Source organism: Eleginops maclovinus, chromosome 2, assembly GCF_036324505.1.
Source record: "Eleginops maclovinus isolate JMC-PN-2008 ecotype Puerto Natales chromosome 2, JC_Emac_rtc_rv5, whole genome shotgun sequence".
NCBI lineage: Eukaryota > Metazoa > Chordata > Actinopteri > Perciformes > Eleginopidae > Eleginops > Eleginops maclovinus.
In genome coordinates, this window is record NC_086350.1 from 9,977,115 (window position 1) to 9,998,541 (window position 21,427).

The following is a 21,427-nucleotide window of genomic DNA, read 5'->3' on the forward strand; positions in this document are numbered from 1 at the left end:
AGCAGGAAGGTTTCAGCAAGCCCCGCCCCTCCACGATGCTGTCCACAGTGCTGAAAACCAGAGGAGGTATTACTCTGCCTCCTCTGATTGGCTGCCTGTTATCACATCATTAAACATAGTGCTTCAAAAACAACACAGGAAAAAATAAGACGATGCATGACAGTCCTACATCTGAGAGAAAGCAATATCAGAATCAGAAACAGGTTTATTGCCAAGTAGGTTAACAAATACAAGGAATTGGCCTTGGTGTATGCTACATACATAAAACAAAAGAAGGCACATTTTTTAAAAAAGGGATCATAAAATAAAACTATTATAAAAAGGAATTAAAAAAAACTATTATAACACTAAAAATACATATACAGAAAAAAACTATCTACAGTATAATATGAAAAACTACTTGTACAAAATAGAATAAGGATCCTGAGATGATGATGGAATAGACATGTTTTACTGTCTCAAGCCTGGAATATTAATTAATAATAATTAATCCAAGATTATTTTTTGGGGGAAATATCTTGTTTGAAGTTTTCAATAAATGTGCCTGTGCATGTAAGAATATGTTTGATTTAGGGTTATCAAGGCATTTGCAAAGCATTGTGAAGGAACAATTGTCAAGGTAATCCTTTAAAAAGGTTTGTTAATAATAAAGGATAATTTTGTTGAAACACACACACATACTGCCATATTCACCCAAGGCCATCAAAACCTGTATTTCATATTCTCCTTAAAGAGAAATCAAAACAAGTTTTAACATAATTGTTTGTTTTTTTCAGAGATCACCATGTCGTTTTATTTTTATCATACATGCTGCTTTCAGGTTACCTCGTAAAATGATTTATTGGTGCAGTCGTAATATAATGGATATAAAACACGCATGACATACAAGTATCGCAGGTATCTATTTTATTAAGTTTCTAACAGTTGTTATGGGCGTTTCCCCTCCATTCATTTTCTGACACGGAGACACACGCATTTCCATTCTGCCACGTTTGAGTTAACACATTTCAATCTATGTTCGACATTCGTGAGGTACTTGAACGCAGCAGTCCCTTGAGCTAACGTTAGCTCTTCCTGTAGTGCTATGAGTTGAGCCATACTGAAGGTAACGCCATTTAATGATATAAACATAGTTTTTTATCACGTAAAATATGTGTGTGTTCAACAGGAATGTATTCCCGATATTTTCGGCATCTCAAAGTGTTCTGACAACGCTGCATTTGTCTTTAATTAGTTTACATTAGCAGACGTTCACTTGTTGTAGCTCAGCTAATGTTAGCTAATGTTAGCTTCCATCTCCTAAGCTAGTAAAGGGACAGTTTTAAGAGCTATCATAACACAGGCACTGAAACCGGAGCTACTGTTATTTTCCCAGCAGAGTTGTCAGCTCGGAGAAAAAACTACACCGAATAGAGTATATTGTACTTTTTTGTATCGTTTTACGGGTTGGATTTGGCCATAAAAGTTGCAGTTAAATGTTGACAAAAGTAACATACAAGGGTTTAAACCTTTACAAGTAGATGAGATAACCTAAACTAGTTCACTACAGACTCAAACCGAGCTAAGCTATGTTTAATTTCAAAATGTTGTTTTACTACAACATGTATTTTCTTCAAAGTAAGACAAGACTGATATATCTATGTTAATCGAATTACCATTTTATATTATAGATATATACCACACATATACTGCAATATAGGTTCATTAAACTAAGTTTGCTATAATTCATATTACTATGACAGTGTATACATTTCTAAAACAAATCTAAAGTGTTGCTATGTGTTATTGTAATTCTTTACATACCTCCCTAGGGACAAATATGCATCCCCACCTACACACATTCTTGTCTTAATAAAGTAAGGGCTGAATCAAATAGTTTATCTTTTGGTTGACAAAAAAAGGTTTTGGAAGTTGTCAAAACATATATTGATAAATAATGCAACAAATATTACATGCAGTGCCTGGCCAAAAAAAAGGTCACACTAATCTTTTGTTGGACCGCCTTTAGCTTTGATTACGGCACGTATTCACTGTGGCATCGTTTCCACAAGGTTCTGCAATGTCACAACATTTATTTCTGTCTTGCATTAATTTTTTGCCAAGATCTTGTATTGATGACGGGAGATTCGGACCACTGCGCCAAGTCTTCTCCATCACATCCCAAAGATTCTCACTCGGTTTCAGGTCTGGACTCTGTGGTGGCCAATCCATGTGTGAAAATGATGTCTCATGCGCTCTTTCACAATTTGAGCCCGATTGATCCTGGCATTGTCATCTTGGAACATGTCCGTGCCATCAGGGAAGAAAAAATCCATTGATGGAATAACCTGGTCATTCAGTATATTCAGGTAGTCCGCTGACCCCATTCTTTGGGCACATAACGTTGCTGAACCTAGACCAGACCAACTGCAGCAATCCCAGATCATAGCACTGCCCCCACAGGCTTGTACAGTAGGCACTAGGCATGATAGGTGCGTCACTTCAGCCGCCTCTCTTCTTACCCTGATGCGCCCATCACTCTGGAACGGGGTAAATCTGGACTCATCAGACCACATGACCTTCTTCCATTGCTCCAGAGTCCAATCTTTACGCTCCCTAGCAAATTGAAGCCATTTTTTCTGATTAGCCTCACTGACAAGTGGTTTTCTTACGGCTACACAGCTGTTTAGTCCCAATCCCTTGAGTTCCCTTCGCATTGTGTGTGTGGAAATGCTCTTACTTTCACTATTAAACATAGCCGTGAGTTCTACTGTTGTTTTTCTACCATTTGATTTCACCAAACGTTTAAGTGAGCGTCGATCACGGTCATTCAAGATTTTTTTTTTAGACCACATTCCTTCCTGGAAGATGATGTTTCCTCACTGTCCTTCCAGTTTTTAATTGGAAGGACAGTGACAGCGTTGGACAGTTCTTAACTCGATTTTAGTAGTTTCAGCAATCTTCTGCTTGATGCATGCCAATAATTTGCCCCTTCTGAAACAGATTAACATCTTTTCCACGACCACAGGAAATGTCTTTCGACATGACTGTTTAACAAATGAGAAGCTGCTCACTGCATCAGTTAGGGTTAAATAACTTGTTGCCAGCTGAGACATAATCACCCATGCAGTAATTATCCAATGGGAGGTTCTTACCTATTTGCTTGGTTACATTTGAGGTTTGTTTGTGTTAACTTGCCTATAACTTTGGTAACTGAATATCTTCGGCAATTATGGAAATTCTGATGGGCATTTCTTACTATTCTATAAATACTGAGTGAATAATGAATTCCTTGAGAAAAGTCTAAAGATAAATTAACAATGAAAATAATTATCTATAACCCTTGCTTATGTTGTAATGACGTGTTAGCTGCGCTGTTAACACCTAGCTTGTTTTGGCTGTGCTGACTTATGTGCTGTCTTATCACCTCTGTCTGAAGTGCTGGGAATGCAGCCGACGCTCCCACCTGAGGCTGTCCGAGAGCTGGTGCGCTCCTGTCTGCACAGAGACCCGGTCGCAGCAGACCTCCGCTGCAGCCTGTTCGTTGCAGCTGCACAGAACTACAAGAGAGACTCTTTGCTCAGACCATTCCCCCCGAGATACATAAGTAGTGACAATAAGGATTTTGATGAGCTGGTAAGATATATATTGTCACTCAAAAGCATTTGAACAAACATTATTGTACTTTTTTTATGCTTAGAAACATAAGTTGCCTGGATTTAGGATATTCTAAGTTAGCAATAAAGGAGTGTTGTTTTCAAAGAATGTGTGCACACAATGAGTATGGTTACGGCGTGATGCACATACACTTGGTGGCAGTCATGTGCTGTTAGAGGCAGCAGTGTGTCAGTAAAGAAGAGGAAGAACATGACTGCATGAGGAGGATACATATTCAAGTGCATTTGCAAATTCAACTTAGATATAAACAATGCATGTTGGTAGGAAAGTATGTTAAACAAAACATACTTTGGTTATTTTCTATACAAACTGTACGGACCTTTTATAAAGCACATTCGTCATAAAGATCTGAGATACCATAAAGCAAAGGTTAGTGGCTGGTGTGCCACCCACTGTCTTATCTTTTGTGATGTGATGCATATTTCCTACTGATCAGAAGGAAGCTGTTATGACTCTCAGGAAGGAAATGCTGTTGGCAACATGTATTTTGAATAAGCAGGTCTCTAACATTTGATCAAAATGCCAAAACTAAACGCATTCAGAATAGTTCAAATGACAGTACATATATATGCTGAATATTAGAGATTTATTTACTGGTTTCTGTGCGCATAGTTATGATATAAACTGAATTAAATAGCCACATTTAAGACAGACGTTTATGAAAACATCACATACATACAGTTCATTGTAAAAATATATTTTTCTTCACTAGTTGGCAGATGTGCACTCTTTGCCTGGTGTGAGAGATTTGGTGACTCTACGACCTAGAGAGGGAGATCATCATCTGGCTCTCACACACTGGATCCTCTCCTCAAAGAGCTTTGCTGTGAAGACCCTGCAAAAAGATGAGGTACATCACTACCAGTACAAATACAGACATTCTATTCCTACTTGCTTTTATGTTTACAATGTGTTTCTCCAATCTCTTCCAGTACGCCAAACTGTGTGACCTGACAGAAAATGACAGAACTTCTGGGCCTGTACCTGACTTCCTGTTTGAGCTGGAGTACTGTGATCAGATGAACGCTAGGTTTGAGAAGATGAGGGAGGGCAGAGACCTGTTCTATGCATTCCACGGGAGTCGCCTGGAAAACTTTCACTCTATCATTCACAACGGGCTGCACTGTCACCTCAACAAGGTTGGTGCAGTCATCACTGGTCCATCTGTCCTCTGTCCAAAAATGTCCACAAAAACATGTTGTAGCATGTTGTGTTATTTTGTGGGCGCTGTGTGCAGAACTCGGTGTTTGGCGAGGGGACCTACCTCACCAGTGACCTCAGCATGGCCGTCCTCTACAGTCCACACAGCAGCGGCTGGCGAGAAAGTCTGCTGGGTCCACTGCTCAGCTGTGTCGCTTTGTGTGAAGTCATTGATCACCCAGATGTTAAGTGCCAAGTGAAGAAAAAAGGTGTGTAGAGAGTGTGTCGCGCAGAATCAAACACATTTGAATTCCAGTCAGACAGACTTTTAAATTGCTTGAAATTAAATACCCCGCACATTCTCCATTTCAGATTCTGAAATCATTGACCGTCAGCGCTCAAGAGCGAAGAACAGCGAAGGAGGGGATGTACCGCAGAAGTACTTTGTGGTCACCAACAATCAGCTTCTGCGAGTCAAGTACCTGCTAGTTTACTCTCAGAGGAGACACCTGTCCAGGTAAGAGTCACTTGTGGATAAAGAATGTAAATGCCGAAACACGTATTTATTCGCCAACTTGCATCTTTCCTAAAAATATACTTTAAGTCCTGTGCAAATATACAGCCGCGGAACAAATGAAGAGACCACTTCAGTATTATCATTTTCTCTGGTTTTACTATTTATAAAAATATGTCTTTGAGTTACATTTTTTTTTTATTGTATTCATATAACTACTGACAATTTCTCTCTGTGTTGGAATTCAACAGACACTGGAATGGATGCCATACATGTAGAGACAAAGATTTATAAAATGTGGAGTGGTCTCTTTTTTCCGGAGCTGTATGTTGATCATTGCTAGTGCTGCCCAAAAACACAATGGGCAGAGTGGAAAAAGTTCACACTCTGCTTGTTATCATTCCCATTGAAGAGAAACACAACATTGTTTGTGTACTGCGCTCAACAACGCAAATGTCTTCAAAGAATATGTCAATAAATAAGGTTAAGAATGGGGAATGCTTCTTATCTTTGTCAGTTAGGTCCATAATAATATATAGCTTGATTTGGACATTGATTTATAACTTTCAATGTAAACATAATGATGAGGGATGCATCTTTGCTTGTAGCTATTTGGTAATGTCCTTTTAAAACAAAACATGTATAGTTTTGTTTTATTAGAATACAAAAACATTGTACAATAAATTCCTTGTGTTTCTAGAAACCAAATAAAACCAAGAAATGGTTTTTGGTTTTATGGAAAACAAAAGGTCATTTGTTTGTTTTTTCTCTCCAGGCGTTCCCGCAGCACCTCCTGGCTCCTCAGACATCATTTTGCCATCATGATGAGTCTTTACATCCTGCTGCTCGTATTCATCGGTGCCTTTAACTCCACCACCTTCGTTTCCTTTTGGAACCGATTGTTCAGGTGACAAGACAACAGACAGATGTGCCTTCCTGATCACAGACTGACTGGAAGCCCGAGGAAAGATGACGTTTTACGCACCTTTTATACTCTTTTCTCTCTACAATCATTCTCATCATTTCAAAACACCATAATAGCTGTTTTCCCATGATAACTGATCTTTCAAATTGTAGCTGCTGGGATCACATGGTGTTTTAATTCAGTGGAAATGGGGAATCAAAACCCTTCTGCACTTTGAAAATGTTATGCAATTTTCTTCAACCAAAAGAACATCTTGTTTAAATACCTGCACAGCAAAGAGCCAAGCGTTAATATCTCGTTTTGCTTCACTAGGTCTTAAGTAAACCTGCTGAGAGTTATTAGCACATTAACTGATTGCATTGACTCGTCACTGTCAGGGATCTGATGATTCGGCACTAATGACATTGTCCCAATTTTCTCTTTTAATCTTATGATTGTGTATTGCTCAGTTATGGGTAGGGACCTTTTTAATTTTTCATGATTTAAGTCTAATTTTAAGATAATAAATAGAATGGTTAGGTTAACTAAAGCTTAAATATACGAGACAGCTGTATTTATAATGACGGATCACAGAAAGGTCACCTAAAGCCTCATTTATAATATTTTCAGATATTCTTCTATATCTTTGTATCAGTAAAGAAGGTAAACTGTATATCGGCTTATAGCCAACATGTTCTGAAAGTTTGTTACGATTTTGGACACTAATAAAGCTATTCTTTTGATTACAGTTTCACGGGTTTGAGTGATTCTAGTTTTTCCAAAGTGGACTTAGTTGCTCTTTACCTGATTTTAATTACAAGTGGCTCTAAGTTTGAAAACTATTGGAAACATTATGCATGATGTACACATACATCTTCAAAATGGTGTGTGTACTAACTAAAGTAAGTACCACTCATTATTCAGACATGCTGAGAATAATCGTGTCTTAGCTGCTTCCCGTACAAGGTCACTCTTTCATAATCATCTATTGTGCTTTACTATTGTTTTGTGTCGTATTCAAACTTTAACATGTGTTTCCTCAGACAGGGGCACCTTTACTACCGCTGGCACGCAGGCAGTCCTTTGATATCCAATGTTTTTATCAGTAAAAAGAAATAAATGAGACAGCTATATGGGGTTGATAACACAAGCGGCCTGCTTTGGTGACGTACAGTCCTGCTAATACATACCTGATGTGTTTGCAGAGAAAAATATACAAAAAGAAGAGAACGTTTGTGCTGTTGTATAGTTTGCCATTAACATGTAAGAGGAGAATTGTATAACTGAAATAGTGAAATGACACATTACAACAACAACAACATTTACACATTCAAGTTTAAGCATTAAATGTTGTATTTTTTTTCTGGTAGGACTATAAAGAAAGCCCTATAAACAATTAGTTTGAACAATACCTTTTTTAATTTAACAAATTAAGTGTGTTTGTGCATTATTGTAAAACTCTGACAGCACAGACACAAGACAAGGACCTGCACACTCCCCTTTCTCTGATTAAATGTTACTTCTTATTTATTTAACGATGCAACCGACTGGCAAGGTTAAAAGAAGAGGAAAGAAACCGCAGGTCTTTGTTTTGGTATGAAAAAGATTTCTTCTTGTGAAATCTGTTAGATAAACTGCTTCTGCTCTTGAGGATCGGCTCACATTTGAAGGATGAAGAACAAACTGTCCATTGTTAGTCCAAATTGTATTCCCTTTCTGTGCAAGCTTCATTACAGCTGCCTCATAAACTGTGTGTTATTCAATAACCATCCTCGGTCAGGGGGGGCGGTGAATGCAGGGGGGACTCCAGATGCTTAATTTCCCCTGAGAACCAGAAAAAACTCCTATAATGGAAACAATTCAACTGAAAATAAACTTTACTAGCCTGATATGGTGGTTTAATTTACATTGTTGATCCGAAATTATTCTTTGCCACAAGATTATTTGTATTTTGAAATAAAAATATTGCTGCTTTGTTTTTACTTTATTCAATTGCACAAGTCTTAGTTCATGTGTCACACTTTTTATAATATACAAAATGCTTGAGCTAAGTGCTAATATCAACATGCTAACATGCTCACAGCGTAAACATGCTGAAGTAAAGGAGGTATTGTTTATCTCAGAGCCGTATCTTATACTGGTTTACCTTATTCATTAGCTTTGCACAATTAGCATGCTAACATTAGCACTAAATCCAAAGTACTGCTGAGTCGGATTGTACAATATATTACTGTGATATTGGCAACATTCAAGAACATGTTGAGGATTTATCCTAAGGCAGACATTAACTGAAGCAAGTTTTATGGAAATTAGATATTTTGGTCTGTGCCAAAGACTGTAAAACGCTATCTAATACTATTGCACTGTTCTATTAATTAGAGTCCAGATAGTTACATGGAGTGGAATCGTTTTTGAAAGAGACATTTTGTGTGCTAAAGACTTTATGAAACTTAACCGTGTGTCCAATAGGTGAAATGTGTTGTGCAGCAATGTAACAACATAGAGCACGCACATGTCAAACATAATACACAGTCACTCTTTTCGAATACAATAATATATGTAACAATATATGCTAAAACCCACAAGCCCAGCTAACCGATAATGATATACATCAGGTGATCCAAGCTGTCAAGCCAATCAAAACCCTATCCATTGATTCCAAGATCAAAGAAAGTACAGTACGTCATTTTATTTTCAATGATTTAAACATTTTATACATTTCACAGGTTTTTATTCAGTTAACATTGCATACAAAATGTGATTGTTTGAAAAGTAATGTTGAAGGTTTATATATAGCTGCCTTTTTCCATTTTGCTACATGAACCAATGAAGATTTGCTCTCTTTACAAAAGGGAGTTACTTCAGTGCTTTTGGACAGACTGGGACCAGACACAGAAAATGTCCCTCTGGATGACTCTATAAAGAAAGAAGAAGATTGTTGGATGGATGACTAAAGTGCACTGCATGATGAAGAAATGCATATTAATGAAGGATTTGTTATGTTTTCCTCTCACCTGCAGGTTGTTGTTGCATACAGTGTTATGAGTGGCTTTCAGGTGATTGTGCACACACTTCCCAAAGCGGCGCAGGCAGGAGGAGTCAGCGGGGGTGCAGGTCTGAGTGCATGGAGGGGGTTTCAGCAGCAGACAGCTTGAACAGGAGGTGTGTTGGCAGGAGCCCTGGCATGTTGTCTTCTCCAGAGAGACAAGCCTACAGAGCAGGAAATTCAGATTTCTGTTAAAGGTGCATCGGGGGAAGACATCGAAGGAAATTGTCTTTCTTTAGTTATTTTTGGTTACCTGGCAGAGCAGATTTCCGAGGGGTTTGCCTTACAGTACTCCCTGGTGCACTCTGGGTGACAGCTCTCTGGATCCAATGATTCAATCACTGCACAAAACAACATTACAAACTCTTGATAAGAAAGTCTAAGGCTTGCAACTCACATGGCCTATTGCATATATACATTTTCATATTTACATATTTTCATGTGCAGCAACAATACATAAAGAAGTCTTATCTTTTACTACGTCGGATATTGTGTCAATAATGGTGACAACTCTGTTCACCCTGAGGAGATAGCAGGCGTCATTATGGTTTGACTGATAGCAGAACCCTTTGAATCAAAGGAAGCCTTGACCACACTATCTGTCTTCACACCTCATAAACTAGATTCACCATTTTGGCGCCATTCCCACCACAATGATACTGAATGATGTTGGATTTTAGAGCAAAATGTTTTTACTTACATTTATTTCATGGCTGTAGTTATTATGATTTTTTAAAATATACTATAGGATGCTCTAGGTTAAAGTTGAACCTTCTAACAGTATATTCAACTAGCTCTCCCTCTACCACATAAATGTGCAGAAAATATAAAAATGCAGCCTTGAGAATGAGTTGTTTCAATAAAGTCATGTGACAAAATGAGGCTTATATTATAATGAATCTGTAGAAATATTGCAATATTATAGTACATATAAATATAACACTGCCTGCAATTCTACTGCATGATTGGTACCTAACTTATTGTTGGAATTTATTTCTCTAATGAAGCTTTCACCTAACAGAGTTGTTTTACATTGGGGTGTTGCTGTCTACATACTGACTGTAGTGACTGCTGCATCTTTCTCTAAATTCAAACGGTGATTAACATTTGGCTCACTGTGGCATATTCAATCTGTGATCAAAAAGTCATCACATTACCTGCCTGACACTAATTGAGGTTATAAACTTTAATCTCACCTGCTTTACAGACGCCTCTGCGCTCTGCGTCCGGTTTGTCCTCTGCTCCTGACTCCGGGTAAACACACAGCAGGCCCTCATCACACTTGCCCAGATAGTCCCACGTTCCCCCGCAGGTCTCCCCCTCCGCCCTGGCACAGACGGGGCAGCAGCCACACACACCTGTCGTGACACCGCCTTTACACTGGAGCTTCAGCACCCGGCGGGTGGAGCAGTGTATGCGCTCGCAGGTCGGGCAGTGGAGGGCCTGGAGCTGCTGAGCTGCAGCAGACGGCGTTTCCTGTGACCCCACGACCCCCAACAAGGCACTCAAGAAGAAGAGCATCCACATTATTCATCAACCTGATTATTCTGAGGGGAGAACACATGTCTGCACCTTTTATATACATGTGGGGCCCCAGGATAACACACTTACTTCATAGTTTATGAGCCACAACCTCCACCCTCCACCAGCAGCCAATAGACGAGGGCAGAGGGGTTTCCACTCTAAATACACAGTCTTATCTTCACACTATCAACAGTGTGATTTTGTTTTGAAATAATTCTTTCTTTTGAACACTTGTTAGATAAGTCTAATGAAGACTGGCCCCCATTGTGTTTGGAGTCACATGCACTCTGGAAGGGGCAATTCAGTGCACACCTACAATCAGGTAATGACCTATTTCTTAAAAGAACAAAAGGATCAAGACACCAGCATGTTATCTGATCAGGACATCTCGCAGCGGCGTATCTCTGCGTAAAAACTCAGACAGGTGTGTACATAATAATAAAAGGTGACTACTTTCACTGGATATCTATTACAGTACGCTGGCTGTGTCCGTATAAAAGTCTCCTCCTTTATCTGGCTTCCTTTTTACAGGGTGCCAAGAAGCTGCAGAGCACAATAAGTTCATTCATACATCTCACTTGTTACATGGCCAAATATGTACCACCATATTCAACTTCAAAAGGGCGTATAATCAGTTTTTGCACTTAGAAAAGCCACTGAATATATTGCCTCATACTTAATTAAGCATTCTAAAACGGTCACACATTTGACATTTAAATAGTTTGTGGGAATAATTAACTTTTCTCAGCTCATCATTAGACTTCAAAGCTTGATGAAAAAAGAGTCAGTGTTTACCCCATAGGTAACATTATATAACATTGTGATTCACGAAAACACATTTAACAATTTGAGTATCTCTAAAGTACTTTGACCCTCCATTCACTAATGAATCTCCATTCAAAGTAATCTGATGAATGACGTTATGCAGTCACTCTTCTGTAGTTCTGTAGTTTGATATTTTGTTTCCAAGCTCTATTATCCTGTATGCTTTTATTACACAACTAGGACTTCCTATCTACCAGGGGCAAAAATCAACAAAATAAAAACATGTACTTTAATAATCACTAGGAGGCTCTCAGTCGTATAAAAATGTATTTATTTTCAAGGAAACCATTGAGTAACACTGAATACAACAGGAGTGATCATTCAATAGTCAATAAAACGTGTGACTCCTACATCGTAAAGATCCCACATACAAGACGTCTTGGAAAACAAGATTTCAAAGCAAACATGTTGGCAATTTGCTGGTGCTACAATTTAATTCCCCCCCCCCACATAACAAATTGAGGTGATACACACCTGTATAGAAAAGTGACAAGATTTTTTTACATCAACTTACAAAGGGCTGGATGTCAAAGTGCAAGATGCCTGAACCCCCCCTCCCAACCACCCCACCCCACCCCACCCCACCCCAGCCCTCGTTAAAGAGGACGATTGAGGTGTCGAAATCAGAAATGGACTGTCAAATACAAATCTCCAAAATGATCATTCTGCCGTTATGGCTTTGTATTCAGTTGAGACCCACGCTTACATTACATTGAAATATCGTTTCAGAAATGCTTTCCTCCCAAAGATTTTTTTTTTTAAAACTGCACCTTATTACAGACAACTGCATGTAATGGACTAAAGCATCACAGGAATAATGCAGGCATACAACAGAAATGCAGCCGTTTATCAACAACTTCAAACAAAACACACTAACCTTTTGTTGGTTTATAAAAGCAACCGAATCGAAGAATACATACTCAAATCTGAAGTGAAAATAAAAAGGACTTAAAAACCTTGAAGAAAAAAAAAATATGTACATATATTTACAGGTAAATAGAGTGAATATTTTACAGGTTTGACTGGCCGTTCAAGGTGAGGCCGAAGCCACCGGGGTCCATAAAATCCAACACTGCATGACATTCATTTTAGTCAATCCAAAATGGTTCTTTAAAAGACAAAATACCTTCCGGGAAGCCGCCTTCAAAAAAGGTGCACTAAAAAGAAGCGAGCAAAAAAAGGGGGAAAGTCTGCCGCTGCGAGCAGTTTGTTCTGAATGTGTTTGTATAAAAACATCCAGGGCTTTTTTGACTCAACAAATCTTTCTTTTGTTTGCATGATTTAAAAATAATAATAATAATGGCAATGTTTGCAAAGAGAAATCCATTTAATATATTCTTCTAGGAGTCTGTATTATTTATTTTTTTCCAATGTTGATACCATGTTGAACTGAGAGACGAACTCGAGGTCATCAGTCTGGAGGAAGGAGGTTGTGCAAACGAAACTGCTCTCGGATGTGCGGTCTGACATCTTCATTCTGTGAAAAGACAGAGAAACGGATCAAAAGAAATATGGAGGTTTGTATTGTTCTCAACCAGGAAAGAGGCAGTAAAATCAAACCCAACATCACAGAGATGCGTGCACAAGACTGATATAACGACATGAACCCTAGCCATTTGTCACATCTGCAGAGGCCGTCTGTGATCTGAATTATGTGCAAATCAGTCAAGTTTTCAACCTGAAAATAACCTACCATATTTGGCCAAACAGAGGTCTATTATTATTTGTACCGTAGACTCAGATCTCTGGGAATTGTGGTTTATTTGCAAAGTGTTTTGTTCTCTCTGTGTCTTGTTGTAGCTGCATAGTCATTACATAAAAAGTTTGACAACACGATAATAATCTCGCTATAAGACCAATTGGTGCTTATCTAATCAAGTGGATTAGAAGTGACTGAAGGCAGCCAATGGAGACTTAGAATATAAATCAGCAGGAGTGCAGAACTCTATATTTTTAAATCTGGAGCATCAGTTCACTTACTTGTTCGGGTGCCGTGTAAACACAACTACCTCCTTATTGCAACTCAAAACATATCCGAAAGGGATCAGTGGTTAACAATGAGCTCAACTTATTCGGACTCTTGTAAGAAATGTATATACAGTATATAATAATCCTGTGTCTGTAAACAGTCCCTTAAATCATTTCTTGTGACTTCAATAATGAGTAGCACGTTAAAGCTGCTCAACACTGATAATGTGTTCTCTTGTATCACCTGAAGCTCCTGCGTAATATCATGTATTAATTACATGAGAATCTCAACACGGGGAAGCGCTCCAGGAATATGAAATAAAGGTGTGTTTGTATGCAGCTCGGGAAAACATTAAGAGACCACTCTGAATTGTTCTTAAAACTTTATCTCTACATGTATGGCAGCCATTCCAGTGTTTGTTGGGTTTCAACACAGAGAGAAATTGTCAGTAGTTTATAAAATACATTAAAAATATAATTTAAATCAAAGACATGTCTATAAATAACAAAACAAGAGAAAATTGTTTTGGGGCTGTATATAATAAACACCAAACCCTATGGTAAAGTATAAGTTTATAGTCTTTTTGTCAGGTTAACAGACGTTTTGATACATACCAGCTCCACAAGCTTCTCCAGGAAAGGGACCAGCTTCAGAAGCTCGTTGTCATTTCTATCCACAAACCAGCTCTCTATAGGGATTCCATTGGAAAGCTGCAGAAGACACAATCATCTCTGCTGTAGCATCACTGTGGCAAAGGTCAGAGGTCAAATGCAACTTACATTTATAAAGGAATGAATCAAAGTCAATTCGGATTTGTTACCTGATAGGCGAAGGCTTGGGGTGAGTTGTCGATTATTATGGTCTTGGAAAGATCTCGTCCCAGAATGTTTAGGTCTTTGATGTAGTTTCCTTGAACACACACACAGTGCTCACGAAATAGCCTATGTCTAAAAAAACAACAAATAAACACAATTCTCAGTTAAACATGCACTTCTTGAGCTCAAACAGTACTGATGGAATAATATCCCTGGTGTCGAGTATATAAAAAGTATATTCTGGCTAAAAACATCAAGTCTTCAATGTGGTGATTATCCTCAGCTTTTTTGAAAACAGTATAATCATGTTTAGCTGTTTCTTTAAAAGGTAAAGTGACAAGAAATTACACTTCTACTGACGGGGGACAAGACTTCCTAGAAACTATAAAGCAGCTGAAGGATTAACGGGTTGTTTGACCAGTGATTGTTTGCTTTCTATTAGCAGAACCGGTTCTTCCTCATTTGTTCATTGAACAAAAGGAAGAGGAAGCTACTGCGTCGTCCACCGGGACATGTTGTCTTTATAGCTGATTATATACTAATAGTCAGAGCAGCTCATTAAACAAGGGCGTCAACAAACTATTGATACTTGTTTAAATGTGACTAGCCTTCTACGACAAGCAGGGTTGATTAAGTTCAAAATCAGCAACAGCACTATGCAAATATATATTAAAAGAACACCAAGGAGGAAGTACTTTTAGTTGTGATCTCTTTAAAACGTTGGTTAAAGTGTGCAGCAAAAAGCGAACATTTGTGAACGTTTATTCATACATCGTCGATTATTTTCCAACGTCGGGTGTAGATAAAGATAGTTTTCTTTCCTTGGTGAATCGTGGATAACACGATCCTCTAGCGTTAATGAAGTTGCAGTCAGATCAAGCAATATCATTTATTCTAAAGCTGCTGCAGAGTCTTGTGTCGTCACTGACCTGACCAACTGTTTCTTCGGATCCAGGATGTTGAGCAACTTGTCGGCGTACACTTTCTTTGAAGCCGTGAAGAGAATAATCTGAAATTGTAATGGAAGGCATTAATAATGGAGTAATACGTAAACCTAGAGCAGGTCAGATGAACAAGACACTGTGTTGAGTCTTCATGGAAATAAAAGTTGCAACTCACCTCATACATTTGAGACATGCGCTCAAGAAACTCACGGAAAAAGGGCCTCAACCGAACATACACCTTTAGATAAAGAGCAAAGCAGAAGAAATGTTGTCAAACCAACAAGTAAACGGGAAGTTATTTCACAAAGAAAATGACATTCAACACTTCTTACCTGGTATATTACATCTTGAAAGAGCACAGGGAATGTCAGGGCTGCGTCTTCTAGCTCATTCAAACTACAGTGGACCAGAGTCTCGTCCTGACAACAGAAGAGAAATAAATCAGTAAGAAAAAAAAACATTATTTGTGCTTTTCATAAACATCACAAGGAACTGCTGATGTTTACCAGATCCAAGACGAGAGAGAACTCTGGTGTGCTGCGTGTTTTCAAAGGTAGCGCTGGTTTGCGTGTTAACTGCTCTTCTGTCAGCGGAGGCACGTGTTTGATGAAGAAGTACCTTCAAACAAATGAAAAGACCCTCAGTAACGAAACAAACAATGGTTGTGTCAACAAAGAGCACCATTTAAAAAGTCATGTTAGGCATTGTGGTGAAAAAGGAAGTCGGCAACAAATGAGTCTTTTCAATGAAGTAGAAAAATGTCTTCTTTAACTTCAATACTACAGGGGTCTGCAAGGATTTAAAGATGACGTTTATGTGAATCAGCTGTCAAAAGAAACTCTTTACTCTAATGAAGCACAGTATTGGTTTTTTAACATGTATCAACACGGTGGTCAGACAAAGGAGGAAAGTCCTATTTCTGCTGCCATCTAGAGGTTGGAAATTACACATGCAGCGGGCAATGTCACCTTGGGAGTGAGACTGAACACAAACCAAGTGTTTGTAAAAGAGTTCAACATCAAATACGTGTCAATTTTAAGCTGCTTATTTTTACAATAACGGTGATTAGAAAATGTCTTTTTTTTTTGTCTCAAGCTGCTTAAAAGGAAAACCAATGTCAATCAACTTACGGATCAAAAACTTCCCATTCCTCTTCGTATGAGGTTTCTGGAGGAGCTGCAGGTAACGTGTGAGGGTAAACACCGTCTGGCATACAACCAGGAGCTGATGGAGACAGGGAGAGAGAGAGACACAGAGAGAGAGAGACAGACAGAGAGACAGAGACAGAGACAGAGAGACAGGTGGAAAAACAGATCTACATTAAATAAATGTTCTTGAAAAGGAAGAGCTAAAGTCAGGATGTCACGTTTGGGCTAACTCTCTTTTGCAATTCAATCACTAACTCAACATCTGCAATCTTTCTGAAAAACATTTATATGTCATTGAGGTTTACTGTTTATATGCCAACACAAATCTTCATCCACTACAGTTCCTAATATTAGAACTAAAAACAGAAGTTTAAGAACATTTGTACCCATTAGGGGCTGAGGGGAAATGTTGTTTGATAAAGGCTGGTGAACAACTTAAATATTTGCTCAATCTTTTAACCATTACCACCGTTATCTGAATGTATGGAGTGAAACAAAGGACACATTGTTGACAAAAGCTTTTGTGTTTTTTGTTTGTCAATGTGATTTTGAATGAAGTTTTCTTACTTCGGACATAGAACATGAAAGTTCCAGTTTCACTTCGGTTTTCTATCGTCCAATCATAAAGCAGAGGTTACAACCATGTTAACAGTTTGTTAAAGACACACACAGTAAGAACTAACTCAACAAAGCTTTCCAAAGAGCAGGGACACATTTGGAAATCTACGTTGCCAAGGGAGATTAAGGTGATTTAAACATCCTAGTGTTAAGCCACCAGTCTAGCCAACAAAGGAGATTTAAACACACCATGAGAATGACTGCAGTTAGGATTCGTCTTCTGAAAGCATTTTATGATGGTCAAAAAAGTTTCAATAATTATCAGAATGAAGTCTTTACCTGTTAAAGGTGGCATGTCCGTTTCTGTTACTATTTCTGCTTGTTCTATGGTTGTATCAGAGGTAATCTGAAGCCTCTGTGGCAACATGGGTGCAGGGTGACAGGGAGTGAGGCCCTCTGTGGATGTGAGAGTGCTGCTGGGCATTTCTTCTGCCGGCTCGATGTCCAGCTGCTTCAGGATCTCCTCTGCCTCCATCGCTTGGCCAGGAGAGTCTGAACCAGGAGTGGCTGGATATGAAAAGAGAAGTCATCATAGTTTGGTAACACAAGATATTTTTTTACAGTGACGTCTAAGGATTCTTACCAGTTTTAGTTGCTGGTGAGAAAAAGTTAAAGACTGGAGAGAAGATGGTTCCCAGCAGGGTGGTGCGGGGCGGGCTGTTCACCGCCTCGACGGGGACCTCTAGTTTACCGTTGGGTTTCAGGGGTTTACTGTTGCAGGTCATTGTATCTAAAAAGAAAAAAACACAACATTACGGCACAGTGATTTTCTTGTTGGTAAACTTGAAGAGCTATATGATCCGATACGCTGTAGTCAAGGTGAGACACATTTTGTCTTTACCTTTATTTGGATTTTTGCGGCAAACTCTGGAGACTGCTTTATTGGAAAGGCCTCTTGTCTGTGGTGTTGAAGTAATTAGATCGCTCTCAGAATTACATTCAATACGACTCCTCTTTGCGGGGATATCCTGCTCCACCTGAGAGAAAAAAAAACAGGGATGCAAATGAGATACAAATCGTTGACGTTATTTTCAGCTTTTAACTCTTTCAAGTCAGAAAATCTACAACTGATTCAAATAAGAGATACAGTAGTAGTGTTTGAAAAATAATTTATGTAATTTCGCAACAACCATTAAATCAGTGTATCATTGTTTAATAATCCACATCAACAATGCATGTCCTACTTAATTTACAAATGTTGCTATTAACAATACCAAATAAAAACATCTTCAATATTCTTTTGTTTAACGGACATGACATGGTAATGATTTTTTCCGAGTTTATAGAGTGCAGACGAATAAAATGCATTTTATTTCACTGTGCGTCTTTCACCTTGTGCTTCTTCACTTTTACATTAATGGAACTACATTCAATTAAGGCTGTGTTGACTGTAGAGTAACAGAAATGTATCCCATCTAATATTCATGATATCAAGTGTCTTTGATGCTTTCTCAGACACCCAATAGTATAAGGTAATAAGGTGCATGTCTGAAATGCACTGAAGATAAAGCTAAGCAAATTGTTTAGTTGCTTTGTTGAAAAATGCTCATGACCTGCTCTCTTGTTACTAAAATAAACAAAATGTAAGTGCTTTTACAAACGGCAATTAACTAATCATCTATAATTATAATATGAACTACCAGAACAAGCTTACAAAAGCCAGGCAGTAGGAAACAATGTTGGGTGTGTTTAGAATTTCTGTCAAGCATCTAAAAACACTCCTAGCTATTAAGAGTGAGTCACAGTTTAAAATTATCATCTCAAAATGCAGCCAAGGCACTGCACCTCCTGCGTAACAAACGGTGAATTTCATGTTACAGAATGGAAAAACAAATCTCACCTTGACAGCATTTCCACGGATGAATTTCTTTATAGTGGAGAATAGGCCGGTTTCATTTTTCTGCATTTTGCCTCGACCTCTCACTGGGGATGGCTCCACTTCACGGTGTTTCCGTTTGGCCGGGGACGGATGGGTTCGACGGCCTAAGTTTGGCTGCTGAGGAGCTTTACGCACTCTCAGCTTCATCATGCTCCACCGTCACATAGAAAAATCTGACAACAAAATGAAGGGGTTTGAACTATTGCTTTGATAGTGAGACCAATATCTTTCTCTGTTAAATATTAACAACTTTGATCAAATATTAGGTAAATAACATTATGTATTTACCAGATATTTGAATCCATCTTAGAGGACTTGATAGTTTTTGGTACTTTCCAGTGACAGTTCAGATAGCACCAGAAGGTACTAAGCCCTGACATGCATTAATTGACAGTGTAATATACATTGTTTATGATTCACCTTGCAGATACATTATGTGATTTTTGTATATTGGTATACTATTGATTATCGGACATGTTCAGTATTTAATAAAAATAAACTAGATCAAATCAGTTAGATGGACTAATAGATGTATTAATATGGCTTTCATGTAATTGTTATAACAAAATATTCACGTACAATTAAAGAATTACATATTAGTAATATATCAAATTACTTCAAATATTACATAATAACTAATATGAAGCAAATCAGCTGAAGGTACTGATAGGATGTAAGGTAATGCTTTATTAGAGCTACAGCGGGGCAATTTGCAGTGTTAGGACAGGAGTACTAATACAAAAAGCTAATAAATAAATGAACAGGCAAAGGCAAATATTATTTAGTAGAAAGACGGAAGTGAGTCATTTAACGGAATTATAAACAAGTTGAGAGCAGAGGTTGTTTTTTGCGACGAATGTCAGTGGAGTGGGCGGTGTAACGCTAGCCGATACACACTTAACCATAAACGGATATACGAGGCCTTTATTATGTTCAAATCTAGCTGGGGTGGTACAAATGCATTTTTAGTGGACAGTGCCTCAGCTTTGTAACCTACTTGTTGCTAAATCAAATAAGATCAGATAGCATAACAGCATCCCTCACTGTTATGTAACATCAGGCTCTGTTAACGCCAACAACGTCAGTGAGCGCTAACTTTAGCTAGCTGTTGGCTTTTAACATCAAACTCTGGTTTGATTTATAAACAAAAATGCCTTCTATGGTAGGACAAGAACATCAGTTTAGGTAGCCACTACTGACACTTGTCTGCTGGATACATCTGCGTTTATTGGAATGTATTAAACAAGAGGCTGTCGGTGGGTACTCAGTGGCTAGTTAACACCATGTATGTATAAAGAGAACTGGATACAGAGGCGGGACCCCGTTCATTCCTATGAGAGTTGCTTAGTGGCGCATGAAGCTCAAAACAGAGCAACTTTAGATTCAGGAAGTACCCGGATCATCCGGGGCTTTTGCTTATAGAGCCTCCTCCGATCTCCCGCTCTCGGCTATGTCAAATGAATGGAGAGAAAATTACTCTGGATATGGGTTTTAGTGCCTATTATAACTTTAACAACCTAGTGATTTAAATATGGGCTATACACGTGTTCATGCTGGGCAGTTTGAGCTAAAAAATACACACTATATATATGCTGAATTACAGACGTCTCTTCAATGTAAGTCAAGCGAAAAGGTATTTTTGGTCCAAATGACGTCACGGAAGATGTAGTACCACTGTTGGCCACTAAAGCCATTCCAAAAATCTGCTTCACCGGCCGGCGCACTTCCTGAGGGCTTGGCTAACACAAGCGGCTACAATTAGCTTTCAGGCTAACAAAACGCCAATGGAAGCAAAGCAAGGCCTTGACATTATTCACGCCAGTTCCCACAGCACGTCTCACACTTGTCACCGTTAACATGTGTGCCTTTAACATACAAACTGCCCTTTCATTCATTGTTGAAATAAAGCCATGAATCACATAGCTATGCTCTGGCTAACGCGTCCATAATTATTATTTTCAGCCTTTAGACTACGCCCCCTTCGCGGGCTAACGCTAGCCGCTAGCAGTCAGGCTATCAGAGGGACAAACCTAGTTGTTTACATGTTGACGTTGTTGTTTACTTACAAATGATCGAGGAAGCGCTTCAAAACTTGCCGCAGTGTTGGCAGCTCTCGGCCGCGACCGTGGCGGGCCACCGGTAGAGGTCGGGCCGTGTTGTTGCTGCCAGCGGTATCTGTCGCTCGGTATTCACAGACCAAACATGTCTGCGGACGCCATTTCCCGCCTCATCACAAACATAACGCTGGTGGTGCGCAGCGGAATGCGACACACACGTAACGGGGAACCAACGTGGCGGAGAGCGGAGTCAACAGAAGAAAAATGGCTGTGGTGTGTATGTACAGCTGGACCGAAGCTCACTACTACAATTTATCCCTGCCGGTGCTTTTGTGCGACTACAAGTAAGATATGAAGAATGCGTTAAGTCTCAGTGAGATTTAAAAC

At 38.9% G+C, this 21,427-nt stretch overlaps 3 protein-coding genes across 5 annotated transcripts; 1 reads left to right on the top strand and 2 right to left on the bottom strand.

The window, feature by feature from the left end:
• The first annotated feature begins 946 nt into the window (after nucleotides 1-946).
• On the top strand, nucleotides 947-6,958 carry parp16 (poly (ADP-ribose) polymerase family, member 16). The gene is made up of 7 exons (XM_063904798.1): nucleotides 947-1,105; nucleotides 3,419-3,615; nucleotides 4,370-4,507; nucleotides 4,590-4,796; nucleotides 4,895-5,066; nucleotides 5,170-5,314; nucleotides 6,087-6,958. The coding sequence occupies exons 2-7, from the start codon at nucleotides 3,427-3,429 to the stop codon at nucleotides 6,220-6,222; spliced, it is 987 nt and encodes a 328-aa protein (XP_063760868.1). The 5' UTR covers nucleotides 947-1,105; nucleotides 3,419-3,426; the 3' UTR covers nucleotides 6,223-6,958.
• Nucleotides 6,959-7,770: 812 nt separating this feature from the next.
• On the bottom strand, nucleotides 7,771-10,900 carry si:ch73-330k17.3 (IGFBP domain-containing protein). 2 transcript variants are annotated; one of them, XM_063904830.1, is made up of 5 exons: nucleotides 10,873-10,900; nucleotides 10,458-10,765; nucleotides 9,515-9,602; nucleotides 9,230-9,425; nucleotides 7,771-9,131 (listed from the first exon to the last, which is right to left on the bottom strand). In XM_063904830.1, the coding sequence occupies exons 1-5, from the start codon at nucleotides 10,875-10,877 to the stop codon at nucleotides 9,072-9,074; spliced, it is 657 nt and encodes a 218-aa protein (XP_063760900.1). In that variant the 5' UTR covers nucleotides 10,878-10,900; the 3' UTR covers nucleotides 7,771-9,071. The 2 variants fall into 2 exon arrangements, with proteins under 2 accessions (XP_063760900.1, XP_063760891.1); XM_063904821.1 differs by lacking the exon at nucleotides 10,873-10,900 and having other exon boundaries at nucleotides 7,773-9,131; nucleotides 10,458-10,853.
• A 964-nt stretch (nucleotides 10,901-11,864) lies between these two features.
• On the bottom strand, nucleotides 11,865-21,327 carry ctdspl2a (CTD (carboxy-terminal domain, RNA polymerase II, polypeptide A) small phosphatase like 2a). 2 transcript variants are annotated; one of them, XM_063909592.1, is made up of 14 exons: nucleotides 21,050-21,327; nucleotides 18,945-19,156; nucleotides 17,946-18,081; nucleotides 17,688-17,834; nucleotides 17,384-17,611; nucleotides 17,054-17,095; nucleotides 16,469-16,562; nucleotides 15,845-15,956; nucleotides 15,671-15,757; nucleotides 15,514-15,576; nucleotides 15,324-15,403; nucleotides 14,400-14,526; nucleotides 14,194-14,289; nucleotides 11,865-13,087 (listed from the first exon to the last, which is right to left on the bottom strand). In XM_063909592.1, the coding sequence occupies exons 2-14, from the start codon at nucleotides 19,131-19,133 to the stop codon at nucleotides 13,022-13,024; spliced, it is 1,467 nt and encodes a 488-aa protein (XP_063765662.1). In that variant the 5' UTR covers nucleotides 19,134-19,156; nucleotides 21,050-21,327; the 3' UTR covers nucleotides 11,865-13,021. The 2 variants fall into 2 exon arrangements, with proteins under 2 accessions (XP_063765662.1, XP_063765671.1); XM_063909601.1 differs by lacking the exon at nucleotides 17,054-17,095 and having other exon boundaries at nucleotides 21,050-21,325.
• Between the last annotated feature and the right edge of the window lie 100 nt (nucleotides 21,328-21,427).